General features: G+C 30.6%; 1 protein-coding gene across 1 annotated transcript; it reads right to left on the bottom strand.

Annotated features, from left to right (window-relative positions):
• Positions 1-915: 915 nt before the first annotated feature.
• LOC131848083 (protein disulfide-isomerase) lies at positions 916-15074 on the bottom strand. Its single transcript, XM_059197838.1, has 10 exons — positions 14794-15074; positions 14384-14581; positions 13970-14241; positions 12436-12603; positions 10190-10299; positions 8489-8609; positions 6592-6758; positions 3734-3899; positions 2521-2610; positions 916-1683 (listed from the first exon to the last, which is right to left on the bottom strand). The coding sequence occupies exons 1-10, from the start codon at positions 14939-14941 to the stop codon at positions 1636-1638; spliced, it is 1488 nt and encodes a 495-aa protein (XP_059053821.1). The 5' UTR covers positions 14942-15074; the 3' UTR covers positions 916-1635.
• Between the last annotated feature and the right edge of the window lie 359 nt (positions 15075-15433).

Raw genomic sequence — 15433 nt, 5'->3', positions numbered from 1 at the left:
ATACCAGACGTTTTTCATTATAATGTTCTGCCAAGCGTGAAATTTAGCGGCGTTCCGATCACGTGATTCTTTCGTCGATTGTTTTATAGAATCAAGTGTCTTTGATTACAGGATTTCACTGTCACCGGTAAACATCGCTCGTAACTAATGTCCGGAAATGCATATTGCCACTTCCATTTAAATTAATTAGTTGAAAGTGTCAGATTAATGTTAAAATAATAATAAAAATGAGCCCTACTACGTTGGTTAGAGCAAGATTATACACATTACAGGCAAATGTTTAAAAGCGTTATTGCGTTCGTAGTAGTGTAATACAACCACTAAAACTAGAATAAGTTCATTACGTGAAACTTCAAACGCACGCGTGAAACGCACTTTCGCGTCAGTTATTTGTAGGTAGCGTTAGAAATGAAACGCCATTTTTTATTATTGTTTGACTAATGCATCATTGTTTTGATCATTCCACGGCCTCTGTGGTCTAGCGGTTTAGCACAACACATTACTTCTGATAGTCGCGTGTTCTATTCCTCGCACGATGTCAATATTTTTATTCATGAGGATGTCTGTCTGTATAGTTTTGAGTGTTTTCTAGTTAATGTATGTATTTAAAAACTTTAAGTATTTCTATCAGTTGACTAATGTATCCATAATACAAGCTCTGCTTACATTGGAAATTATTTAGAGAAATTTACTTTTAATAAGTATATGACTATAAAAATAAGAAATATATATATATACGGATAAAGTAGGGTCAGCCGATAAATATACACAAATTTATCTATTGACCCTACACTATTAGAAACGTAAAAACGTCTAATACATATAAGAAGGGATAATGAATAATTTGTCAGTTTTAAAATAATTAGTTATAACAAAATAGAACTTAATACGTAACAATGAAAAACAAAAGTCCATATCTTTTTTTATTTATCAATTTCTGTATTCACAATAAATACACAAAATGCAGGTTTGGCAATGTACTAAGTATGCATATTTACATTACATTAGAATTAAATAGAAAAATATGGTTAGATTAGCATGTTTAATTGATCAAATTGAAAAGCACCTCAATTTTTACCACAATATAAAATAACAGGAAACTCCAACAGAAACAATACAAAAATACATAATTGATATAACAATTTTCGACTTATATAATCTATTTCTTGTGATGAAATAATAATATAACTTAATAATTTGTCATATAAAAAATAGTTTAATTATAAAATAACAAAAACACTTGTTCGATGTACTAATGTATCTTGTACTAAGGAATGTGCAAAACAATATTCAATTATGATACAGAAATTATAAATACAATTAGTATTGTACATAAACTAAGTTGCCGCTGGTTATATACTAAATAAATTATGCATACACCGAATAAGTTAAGTGGGCACACCGGAGAGATCTGATACTTTAACGTTGCATTTATTAAGAGTATTTTTACGTTAAATATCAATATATTGTTTAAACATAACGAGATGGTAAATGAAGTACAACCTCAATACAATTTAGATAATAACAGTCTAGCAAATCAAATGCAAATTAGTTTTATATTAAGTATAAAAGTAAATTATGATCTATACAGAACTATAACTATGGAAGTCTCATAAGAGTAATAGAGCCGAGAGCTTATAACTCGTCCCTGGCTGGTGCCTCCTCTTCTTCTTCATATTCGCTCTGCAACAGACATGGTCATCATGTATTTACATTATTTTAATATACTTATTCACTAATATTATATCCGAATGGTAGTATAAACCATTATTACCAAAACTATATATTACGTGTTTCACCCCTTAAAATTATCGCAATGACTGCAGAACAAAAGATTATTGATAGTTCTTAGATATACACAGGCTGCATGGTATAGAAGTGTGAAGTGTCACAAGACAATTTATAATCTAATATAATTAGTAGACCACAAAAGTAACCAAAGATCACTTAATAACGTTTTAAATAAAAATAATAGCGCAATGACTGGAGAGTTCAAATACAAAGTAGAAAATTCAACATTTTTCATGACAACTGTAGAAAATGTTGGTTACAGATAACATCATTACCGATCATACTAAATCGCATCATTTGTAGGCGGTATTACGTTCCAAGACCAAATGACAAATTATAATTAATATTAAAAAAACCTTGCATTTTTGTTTATTTAATTTGTAAAAGGAACTATTATTATGCTGTTATCTTCCTGTTCTTAACAGAACATCAATTGGGATGTAGTCATATTATACCTTAACATCTGTTAAGCCATAAGGGATAGTCCGAGACTCTTAATTGTTGACGGCATGGTTAACACAACACTCGACATATGTACATTTCGCACAAAGATATAATTGAAGACAATATAACAGAGGTCGAGCCTACCGCCATTTCTTGTATTAATTTGGTTTCTTACCGGTGTCTCCATCACAAGAGTTAGTCAGAAATGTGTATTCTTCTATATTATACCAGGTTTCCGCTTATATTCATGATTATGTTGTTTAAAAATAAAGGGGAGTAACTTACCACACTAGGTACAGGTTCTGCGCCTTCGCCGTCCGTCTCAACGAACTTCGTGAGGGCGGCCAGCGTCCTCTCACCGTTGTAATCTCGAACCTATGCCATGTGATTGATTAATTCAAAATTACAGTTCATGTATACTGCTTGTGACATAAACTAGGTGGTAGCAGTTTTAATGGTAGCTATGTTCTTTTGAAATCTTGTCGAGTATAGACCTAAGAAGTGGGAGATATCACGTGACTTAGACATTTCATTTTATATACATTAATTAAATAGTTCACACATACATAAATAATAAAATAACATAATTGACTTAAAGAATAAATGGGAACAATAACGGACGTATCCCTAAAGAGAGATTTCTTCCAGTCAAACTTAGAGTGACTAAGTGGAATTGTGGAGTGGTGGAAATAGTACGCGTCACAATGAAATATATACACGAATATATGCAGACATAAATAAATTATTATACGTTGTTTGATAGCTTTAGTATACGCTCCACTAAATACAGATTTCCAATGTGAATAGTTTTAATATCTATGTAAATTACTACATTTACTTTTTATATACACTAACAATAATGTTAACTAGGTAACAACATCCGTTGTTATGTAGGTGATGTATACAAGTAACTATTTCTCGAATGCTAACATAAAAATCAGCTTGCGTGATCGTTAAACGTTACATTAATTGTTCCGTTCCATTATCCTATGTGGAAATTTGATTTAAAATTAATATAATGAAACTTAATAGTATTTATACATATACGTACAGTATATAATTATGAAACCATAAAATCATGAAATGATGAAACTTCCACTTTTAATGGAATATAGTGCATTATTTTTAATTTTAACTTATAATTTGCAAACTTCGTATTATTTTCGAGATAAGAAATTTGAAATTAAATTTATTATTTATAATTGTATGCATCAATGCGTCTTTTATTTTAAATTAAAATGTCATCCTTATTACCTACTTTTTCTTTAAAAAAATTAATAGAAATATTCTTTACATACAAATTTTATTTTAAACCATTGTGTACGGATCTATTGTCAACTTTACAATGTAGATTTAACGACAGATACGATACAAACAACACGCCATACAACTATTTTTTATAGAAAAAATAAATTAAATTGTATTTACTGCTCTCTATATCCACTGAGTGTCTCCATCAAAAGCAACGGGCAAGAGACCTGAAAACGTAAACACATACCTGGTTATCCTTTGTGTACAATTTGATGGTGGGGAAAGATGTGATCTTGGTGTGCTCCAGCTCGTTGGCAGTTGCGTCGATCTTCGCGATAACTACGTCATCATCCTTCTCGAAATGCTCGCCCAGTTTGTCGTAAATGGGCACCAGTTGCTTGCAGTGGCCGCACCTTAACAATGCATAATGGTATTTAATTACTTTTAATCTATGAATGAAATGTAGGTTTTTTTCATGTAATCATTATACTTTTTAAAATACATTAGTTGACAATAATAATTAAACTAGGTCTGACGTCGCGACATCTGAATTGTGGTAAAAAGTATTCTACGTATTAATCGAGAATATTTTTGTATATAATATGCATACAACTTAGTCTCGTAGTCTTAAACTAACAAACATCCACTCTCAAAAACTTTTGCGTTTATAATATTAGTGAGATATTTTAGTCTTTGACAATGTGCAATATATAAAATACTTAGAAATGTATTGAATCGTAGCTTTATCCCCACGTTCCAAGGCTGGGCTTGCGGTCAGATTGTAACTTTCCTATACTGAGATGACGGTTCGTTTATAAAGCTTATTTCAAGTCTCATTTAGAGTTGTTCTTGCGCTGGAGTGTTACGGTTTTTATGCTCAGAATTATTACAATAAAGGAAAGACACTTAGTATTTACGTACGTATTTACCCCATTAAGTTATCTTATCACACATAGACATATACAGATATATATATATATATCTGGGATATATATATAGGAAACAGAAAGTTATTAAAAATAAACAATACTAATGATTCAGTTTGTAACTCGACTTGGCAACAATAACAATGTATTTAGACTAAATTATTATCACTCCAAGCTACCCTTTGACCTTTAAATTATTATTCAGACTTTCTGTTCAATTAACCATAACGTGTCAACAAAAATCTACATAATGAACTGTTTCTGAACCATTGAGCGATGATAGAACGACTTTTGTCACAAGCATTTATTAATTATGGTTCATTGAATACATCCCTAACAAGACAGTTTGATACCACCTACACTGTTGCTAGGAAATAACTACAGTAGGGTTGTCAATACTGTCTTAGTAATAATACCATTACAGCTATCCCCAATGATTTTTTTAAGGAAAGTTTTTTAGAACACCTAATTAAAGTGAATAAATACATTACACTTTAAACTAATGACGAACAAACAGATTAAAATTTTAACAATCATTGTTTTGCTGTCAGAAATCCAATATTTAAAAGGGGTTAAAGACTACTTTTCTTAATTCCATTACATTTTTTGTATTATGCTGGATGAAATCTTATCATAAAGAGATAAAACATTATCGATCACTTGCTCAAATACGTGTCGGTTGATATTTACTTATCGATTAAAAATAGGTTTCGAACAAAGAGCGTGAAAAATTATTATTTTCTTTTGTAAAGGCGGTAACACATGAGTAAATATAATACATATGTGATATATTCAGTAAACAGCTAAACGCGCCTTACTATGCCGTGAATATTACAAGTTTATGTACCAGTAACCTATAACGCTATTAAAACTTAAAAATCTATGAGATTGTATCGGAAATTAAAAACAACTCGAAAATTGCCACAGATTACGCAAATTAATGTTTGGTTGTTGAATTTATTTTCATAAAAACAAAATATGATCTCCCTATCTCTCTTAATATCTAATATAAGCATTGACAACTTATATTATTTTATTTTAAACAACCCGCCCTGGCTTCGCACGGATGTATTATATAATTATAAATCTTCGAATTTCTCGAATATACGTATATATTACTGATGCGTATGTAGACCTCTTTCTGCATTAATTTGTGTTTATTTCGAAAGAAAAGATATTTATTGTTTTTTGCATTCTGTCATTGAGTAATAAAAGAGCAAACTAATAAGACGGATATTTTAATTAATACATATTCCTCTTCAATTACTATATCTATTACTGAAACCTGCATTAAAATCCGTTGCATAATTTAAAAGATATAAGCGAATAGACAGCGGCTTCGACTTTGTTTTATACTATGTAAAGGTGCATCATCATTTCGCCATTAATATAACATAGTATGATATTAACGTGAAAATTGTATATAATTGTAGAATAGATTTCCATTTTAACTTAAAGTCATGCCTAAAAACTAAGGTGATTTCTCCAAGACTTCCTCAAAAATATAGCCCCACGAACTGTATAAAACGAAACTAAGGAGTTTTTCTTAACATTTCCTTAGAAATAAAGCCACGCAAGCACTGCTACGTGGCTGAATAAAACGAGTGACCTTGTAGAACAAATGCGACAGATCACACGCAGGTCTTAACATTGTACAGTCAACTTCACATAGCAATGTTGAGAATGAACTTATTATCTTTTACTAGGTATTAAATACAGATTTCAATACCTACTTTTGTTAATACATACATAGAAAACCAGAACAATAAGGATGTATATGTAAATGTAAAGTAGGTATATCTCACATGCTCCTATTGCAAATACCTTGATGTTATAATATAGCCTTCCTCAATATAACACTAGCAACTTTTTCAAATCAAACCCATAGTTTTTAAGATCGATGGATTCAACAAAACAAATTACTATAAACTAGCTGACCCGCGCAACTTTACCTGCATCACACTTACTTCACATTCATTATTTGTATTTCGGCCAATTAACATAATATATTTTTAAATTATAGCCTATGTGTTTATTCTGATAGCTATATTAATATAAAGTTTCAACAAAATTATATGTTCAATAGTTTTTCTTGAAAGAGTAACATCCATTCATCCATCCATCGATACTCACATACTTTCGCGTCTATAATATTAGTAAGATAAGATACATATCTTACCAGGGAGCGTAGAATTCAACGAGGACCCTCTTGTTGCTATCGAAGACGACCTCATCGAAGTTAGTGGCGACGAGAACCTTGACGGGCTTCTCGGACCAGTCTGATGGCAGGTCTTCGCTGAGCAGGTGTTGTTTCAATGTACCGGCGAAGAACGATTGTACAAATTCCTATATAAAACATAACATTAGTAAATAATAATCATTTATGACAGTGCAATGGCGGTCCTAAGTTTACTTAAGTATTTTTTTTAATATACATTCTCTTCTGTTGTGTACTTTCGGCAAAAGTTTTAATTGTTTGATGTGTTTCTCTGGAGGGGATGATAAGTTATAATATAAATTATAGAAATACAATGTAAATATTACGGGTACTAGGCAACTGATAAAAATATTTAAAATAATTTTTTAATACATATATAATATACATAGTAAACACCCAGACTAATAATAATAACAATCATACTCATGAATAGAATAGAAATCATTTATTCAAATAAACTTAATTTAAGCACTTTGGAATAGACATAGTTAAAAATAACGAGAAAGAAATTTGCGTGTTGCTCTTTTAAATAATCATTGTAACTTTATATTTCCAAATCGAAACGTGCGAATACATGAATTCAAATATTTGCATCGTGCAAGGAATTGAAACTGAGACCTACGGAAGTAAAGCGGTTTACTAAACCCTTAGACCACCGAGATTTTTAATACATATTTCAAGTATTATGAGACAGTAAAGAGAATATGTTCTGAACAAGAACAACGATGATAGTCCAAAATTTAAAATTCACTATTACAATTCTACTAACATATGTTATCGTCGTTCGTCTACCAATTATATACAATAATAAAATAGCAATTTCATTGCATATTTATGTCTAATTTGCAAGCACGATAATGTAGTAATAACGTTGACGCGTCATGGTTGGGTTGGCATCGCCGCAAAGGTAACTGTACGGTATCGTACGCGGTATGCCATTGTTTTCATAACACAAGCTATGGTTAATTGAGATATTAATTGAACGGGATATTGTAGCATTGTAAATTAATGATTGTAATAAAAGCCGTACATACATATGATAATACTTCAATATTCAATGTTTCGTGATTAATTTGGTACAAATATACATTGTACATGGAAATATAAATGGGGAAGGGAATTGACCTATTAGCCCCATTCCCAGTAGTAATATACTCAGTCAAGAATCTCAAGAATAATGAATGATGTACGAAAGTAATATAGCTTTCAAATTACATTATGTATTTAATTTTTTTTTTGTAAAATAACAATAAAAATATACCTGTAGATAGATTTTATCTTTAATTATTACTAGTAATTCTATTATCTAATTATAGTAGATAAAATTGGTTGAATAACAATAAATAAACTGACCTGCTTAATCGTACTAACATGGTTTCACTGCATTATAATAATATGAAATGTATGAAAGGTATTTCAATAATTTTATGTTGTTATAGTACAAGGTAACTTCAGTGAGAAGTAAATCTTATTTCGAAACACCTTACATTGAACTAGACATGCCCACTTTATTCAAGCCAACAAGCGCCGTATAGTTTGTTACCAGTGTTTCGATCAACAAAGTGTAGTCAGCAGGGTTCGTCAATATATATCATGATATATGTCACGATATATATCAATTGATTTTTATCTTGATAAATATCAATTGATGTTTTCCTGTCTTCTGAACAAAAAGTTTTGGAGATTAATGTTTACCCTGGCAACACGTAGCGAAAAACTACAATTCAGAATAATTTTGATTGTTTCCCAAAATGGCAACCTCAGTTAAAGTTGGGGAAATCCCCTTTAACTTACCAGTACGGCTAGCTTTTTATTGAAATTCAAACCTTAACTTCATATCAGTATATTGTAAACTTACCTCAACAGCATTTGCGCTAAGTTCGTCAGTGGCAGGCTTGTACTTGGCCATATCTTGTTCGAGAGCAATGAGACGGGCGGATGGTACTTCCTCCTTCTTCATGCCGAAGAACTCCAGGATTCTATAAAATAATATCTAATTAATTCTATATAAATATTAGTAGTATGACTAAAATATCAATAATTCTATATAAAAACACATAATATTGATATACACAATACATTAATATTGATGCAATAAATTCTAATGAAAATCTATTGCAATAAGATTTCTAATGAGAAGAGTTCATATAATGTTTATTACACATCGCGATTTGAGATAAGTAAAGTTGTAATGAGTTTAATATCAAATAATTTAGTGAAAAATATTAATTGCAATAGTTTGGAATTAGAGTGGCAACAGCAACATGTGGTGACGGTACAAAAACACATCTCACCAATCTTATCCAGCCCATACATACAATATATATATCAGAATAAAATAAAAATAAACTCCAATTGAAACCATATTTTAACTAATCTAAAGCTTTTGCCCACAGTAGGCTTTACAGTTACAGGACGAAAATTAGGACGTGTACAGAACGCACTTCAAACCTATGGAGTGGCTAAAGGCTATCCCTTAGGCAAATGTTGATGCCTAAGGGATACGACTATGGGATTACACCTCGATGTAGACCATCGTAATTTCGATACCCGTTGGACTACCATAAGAAATCAATCGTAGATGCTCAATCCTATATTAAGCTGTTTGCTCTACAATCAGGCGAAAAACGTTTTCAGTAGTGGAACAAAGAGCTGTAATAAAGATAATGAAAGTTTGAATATTTCATAGACGTGGTAAACCATAAAGCTAAAACGATTAAGAATGCATGATTCTAACATTAAACGTACAATATCTCCCGCAGGGAGCGTGTACCGTAACCAAATAATGTAAATACATGATGTGTAGCGAGTGATGATTATGATGTACTCGTAATATATCAACATAACGATTGTAACATACTATTTAACAAACATATTTCATCTAATTGTAATAAATAATAAGGGAATTTCGTATTCATCTAGTTTGTTAATTAAAAACCGTGACTATTACAAGATACCGTTTATATTAATGAATTTATAAGTTAGTTACTAATTTATAAATAGTATAAAGTAATTAAAAGTCTTGTATCAATTATTCTCGACTAATTCGATCGATACGATCAAACAAATTCATAATTTATTAATTAAAATAATATTCCTCTAATTAAAGTAGATAAAAAGCCTAGTTTCAGAGTTAATTCCGGAAAGCTAGTTATATTTACAGATTATTATGACTTACATATTGCGTATAAAAAGTATTAAGTATGTAAGTAAATAATAATATTCAGAATTCGTAATTAAAGTTCAATGTTAATTTTATATCGGTCGTAAAACTCGCACCAAAATTATTGAAATGGTATAAGGTATTGGATAATTAATCATTGTGTCATTGCTCATAATCAACATTAACATATGAGTGTATATTATAGTGACAGTTTACTTAGGAGAATATAATTTATTAAATTAATAATTATTATTTTTAGTGCTAAAAACTTTCCCTTGATACTAATGCGTGTATTATAAATAGCTGGTTCGGTGGAGGTGGTGGTTGTCACAGTCGCCTATAAACACAAAGGATTTTTATCATATTAAATGTACCAATTAAATGAAAGTACTGTACCTCTGGTGGTCATCCTCGTCAGTGTCGATAGCGACTGACATGATTTTGTCGCGGTAGTTCTTGGCAACGGGCTTAAGTTCTTCAACGTATTTGTCGAAATCGCCATTTTTCTAGTGACAAAATTTCAATATAGATTAAGTAATTAAATTATACGTCAAACTATGTAGTATAATTTTATTACTTATTCCATATCTTATACATACTGCATATTATGAATTTTATTCCTCGCGACGCAGATTTGTAAATACTTATACTTCATAACAGTCAGTCAGACATCTGTACAATTGCGGTCTTATTTATGTAACGATATGACTAACTATTCTCATATAAAATAGATTAAAAAATACTTTGCTATTATGTAAAGTTGCAACAATTGAGAATCGTTAACAATATTTTTACATAATTAAGGCTCTGTAAGCAAAAGTCACACAATGAAAGAATAATCAAAACTGGAAATAATTACTTCTGTATTTAACAATATGCAATATATGTAAACCATAACTGTGAAATTTCAATTTTGTATGGTAATAAATTATTTTGCTTACAGTTAACAAATCAAACATAACCAATATTAATTTAAGAACAGTAAGTTTTTACGACGCCTATTGTTATTAAACTAAATTAAATTGGAAGAGATAAAAATCGGTATCGTAATCAATTACATAGGAGTGTCTATTTAAAGGCACTTCTTGAAATCGATTATAACCAGTTGACTACATAAACTTATGAAATATAGGCAACTCTACGAATCACAATATTTAAAATAAGTTCAACAAACTCATTCGGTCGATATCTGTTGAACTAATAGAATAAGTAAATAATGTCGACAATTGTGCATATATTATTAGACACGTATAGCGAATGGATTGCTTTTATATGTGACTTATTACCTACATTTAGTTATTCCGCTTAGTAATCCAAGGTCAAAATGTAAAATTTGAAATATCGGAAAGATTGATATTTTACTATAATCTCTATAGTTTCGCTAATGTTAGCGTATCCCTGTCTAGGCATCACACTATCCTTAATACTAAACTAAAAGCTCCTAAGCACCATCATCTCTAACTTAGGTATACATTTGTATCTAGAGATCCATTGCGTCTATCAAGCGCTATTAATGATAGGCGTTAGCATAGTTTCATATTTTTTCAGATAGAGTTAATTTTATCATCTTGTCGACGCAGGAAAGTCTACTTTTAGAGAGAATCTACATTACTTTAGAGCCCGCTCTACATTTACTAGAACTACAAAACAAATTTAGCCTTTGTTGACGTCATAAAGGATAGCAAATGCGATTCCACTGCTTTAACAAATGGAACTTCGGAATGCCTTTTAGTTTTTATCGGGTGAAAGTGACATCACTGCTTCGGACAGTCGAGTACCAACGAAACTATATGCTCATTAGACCTATCAGTATATGGTCATAACTTAACAAGTCAGCTACATAGTCACAGTGAGATCTTTTGAATTCGATCTATAACTTTCTCTTTTAAGCTCTCGTTATTGCAAAACCGAACAGGTTTAATATATTTAAACATATGAATTATTTCATACTTATGTCCATCGCTAAACTTATTGAATAGGTATGCAAAAAGTATGCCAGTTTTTCTAACAATCTTATAGAGAGATTGCAAGTCAACTGATTACTTTCACAAGTCGATACGAATCGCGACGTACGCTTGACCTGACCTGAACTTTCACCGACAATTCAACTTGTCTATGCTCGAGTAATTAAACACAATACAACAAAAGACAGATAGCAAAATGTATTATACGGATTTCTCCGTATTTTATTAAAATATAATCTCAAAATTACTAAAACGCATAAACACTACTACACCGGACCCTGCCAATACCCTGCCTAAAGCAGTTATAATCATAAAAATTAAAATATCCTCTGAATTATAAGTACTAATAAATGTTAGCGAGGAACCATCTTGTTATCGTCAGCTTTCAAACAAAAACAAAATGCATCATCAGTCCATTCTTTTCAGAGGTACGATGCCACAGACATATAGACACACAAACATAAGAGACATACAGATACACGAACACATCCAACTTAAACTCCCCTTTGGTGGGTTGAGGGTTTAAAATAATTAAAATAGTCAGACTGAATATTGAGTCCCTCACAAAAGTCTTGGTACAAGATTTCAAAGAAGTATATATTACATTTTTCAAACAATCTATGAAATTTAAATAATGTAATCGATTTTTCTTTTAATGATCTTTAATTATGGTCTTACCTTGGATAAGAATAACAGGAGGTGGTATTTGATTTGTCCACCGAAGATCTTGGATGCAGTCTCGTGGGAGAATTCCACAATAGTGGGCATACTCTGGACGAATACCCACGTTTTAAATGAATCTTCATCAAAGGTTTCACCTTCATACTTGACGCGGGGCTCTTCAAACTAACAACAAAAATGCTATCATTACTCTCATTGTGTTACAAAAATCACTTTTAATAAAATATAACTAGTATATATTTGTATAGATTAAATAATTGGAATACCAAAATTCTAATTACATACTATTTTCAATTATATGAAGAAAATATGTTGGCTTCTATGTTTATATATTAGCTATAGCTATTTCTTAATTACTGTATAATCCTGCAGATATTTTTAAATAAATAAGATACAGCAATACAACAGAAAACAAGATGTGCTAACATAATATCCTGAATAGCATAAATTATGTAAATTATTTAAACCTGTTAAATATGCAACTAAATTGTTCGAATACTTCTACCTATGTATCTATGTATAATAAACTTAATAGGGAAATAGGATACATACATATATATATATTACTTTGATTGTATGTTGTTGAACTAGTTTTTAAAAATATCTAAGTACTCATTGATAAAATGTGTATATATTATTGAGGCATATGACAATTAGTTTTCAATATTTTTCTCTCATTATGATTAGTAATTCATGAATAATACCTACCTATTTTATATAGATTATTGTTTTGCAATAAAATTCATCTAAAAAAATTATTAGAGTACAAATTTTTAGAGCAAATTTCCTAAGAATTGCACATTTTATAATTAAAATAATGTAAAAAATATTATTAATATTTTAGAACATTATGTGTTTAGTGTATAGACAATTTTAATCTATTTTAATGTGAAGTGATGTATTTGAAATAAAGCTTATCAATAAATAAGAGCAATAAACTTTTATCTATTATGTTAGCAAGCTATCAAACATTATTTTATGCTCTATTTTTATTTAGCATTATATGACATAGTATTGTACTTCCTTAATATGATACATCTGTATGTATGTACCTTAAATAAATAAGACCAAGGTGAAGTGTCTCTATTCAAAGGCTTCACCAAAAATGTATATATTTCTGAATAGAGTTACTAGAACATTCTTTACCAATTCATATTGAAAAAAATTAAGTTAATTGGAGAATAATGAATATGTAATATTAGGCGAATAAGATATTTTAAGGATTTTTAGTCAAATTTTAATTTTGATTTTTAAGGACTATTCCTTCATCAAATTACATGTGACACAGGCAATTTATTTCTTTATAGAATATGAATTTTAAATACAAAACTACCAAACAGAGACAGTGACATATAAAAGGAGAGCATAGGCTTCCTATCATGATCAGTTAGGATGTATATACAAAAGAGTTAAAAGTCTGAAACTAGCTAAAAACCAATGACACTTGTTTCTTTTCTGTCTATATAGGACCTGGGTTAAAATTAATGGAGATAAAAAATTTAATTATTAACAAAATTGTATCTTAACTCACGTTTTTGAACAGGACAACATCTTCAGCCTCAACTTCCAAGTCTTTGATGATCTTCTCATCTTGCACAATAGCAAACACCTGGTCATCAACAGCAGAAGCGATTGACAAAAATGTAGAGGCTTTAACAGAGGATTTGTCAGGGAAGAAACCAATGACAATGACTGGGTTAGCAGCAATAAGCTCCTTAGCTTGTTCAACTGATGTGACTTCGACCGCAGGAGGTCCAGTCTTCTTCTTCAGCCAGTTAACAATGTCATCAGCTTGCCGACCACCTAAACATATTTAAAACATAAAAACTACTTTTAATAAAAGTATATTAATATTTATGAACACTGATGAAGCATGAACAATGTATTAACAGTGCAATCATAACATTCCATAACTAATCAAATAACTACATTTTGATATGCTCACCTGAGTAGTCGATAGGACTTCCGTTTCTAAAGAATTTGAGAGTCGGGTAACCTCTGACTCCATAATTTTCGGCGAGGTCTTGTTCTTGCGTGGCATCCACCTTTGCCAATTTGATAGGAGATTCTTCCTCCGCTAATCTGGTAGCAGCCTTAGCATATTCGGGAGCCAAGGACTTGCAATGGCCGCACCATGGCGCATCTAGAACATGTTTACAGAATTTAGAAAATAAACCAAACCGGTGGTACCTACGTGACACTAAAAGCATGCCGGTACGAGCAGGAATATTAACGTGTCAACGACCTTTCGGCTAATAAGATATATAGCGATATAAATAAGAGTATACATGTCACACAAATTAAATACAGGAAAATCTTATTATAAAATAAATAACAAAAACTGTAAAAACTTACAGAATTCAACAAGAATAAATTCTGTCGTTGAGACAACACCATCGAAATTGGATTTTCCTAGCACAAGTACATTTTCTTCTGTTGGAATTTCATCACCAAAAGCCGTACCCAAAAGGGCTATGGCTACAGAAAGTAATAAGACACGCATTTTAATTAATTACTATTCTCTCGTTGATCACTCGGAACGAGAAACTTTAAAATGCCGAAAAATGCCACTTCATTCACACGGTCTCTCGGCTCAATTTGACGTGGCAGCGTTGTTCGTGTGTTTGGTTGTGATTGGTTGATTTAATTTTTATAAAGGCAACAACAACTCATCATACTACTCGAACGAAAACAAATAAAAGCAGGCCACAAGAATAGAGGGCGCAACCGCACTATGATACTTTGTTCCAATTAGTATCCGTTACTATTCATTTAGGTAAATTATTATCAACAATGCGTTATTGCATATATTACATTTAAAATAAGTTAGGTAAAAAAATAGGATAATTAAAATCAAAAGTAATATTTAAAATAGATTTCCATTCAAATTTTGTTATTAATAATAATAATATTTATTTATTTACACCAATTTTACGTATTTAGTTTTTTCCTAAACTGTTACCTATAAGTTAAATACCTTTATTGTACTTGCTTC

The sequence above is a fragment of the Achroia grisella genome, unplaced genomic scaffold, assembly GCF_030625045.1.
Source record: "Achroia grisella isolate CSIRO2021 unplaced genomic scaffold, CSIRO_AGI_Agris_v1 utg546, whole genome shotgun sequence".
Classification (NCBI taxonomy): Eukaryota; Metazoa; Arthropoda; class Insecta; order Lepidoptera; family Pyralidae; genus Achroia; species Achroia grisella.
Note: the sequence above shows the minus strand (reverse complement) of the source record. Positions and strands in the feature narration are given on the sequence as shown.

Excerpts from the sequence above, each read along its gene's own strand:
- LOC131848083 (XM_059197838.1), bottom strand. The coding sequence starts at position 14,941 with ATGCGTGTCTTATTACTTTCTGTAGCCATAGCCCTTTTGGGTACGGCT. Across the intron at positions 14,242-14,383 it reads AAGTCCTATCGACTACTCAG|GTGGTCGGCAAGCTGATGAC; the intron begins GTGAGCATATCA and ends AAATATGTTTAG. Across the intron at positions 12,604-13,969 it reads ATGTTGTCCTGTTCAAAAAC|TTTGAAGAGCCCCGCGTCAA; the intron begins GTGAGTTAAGAT and ends TTTTGTTGTTAG.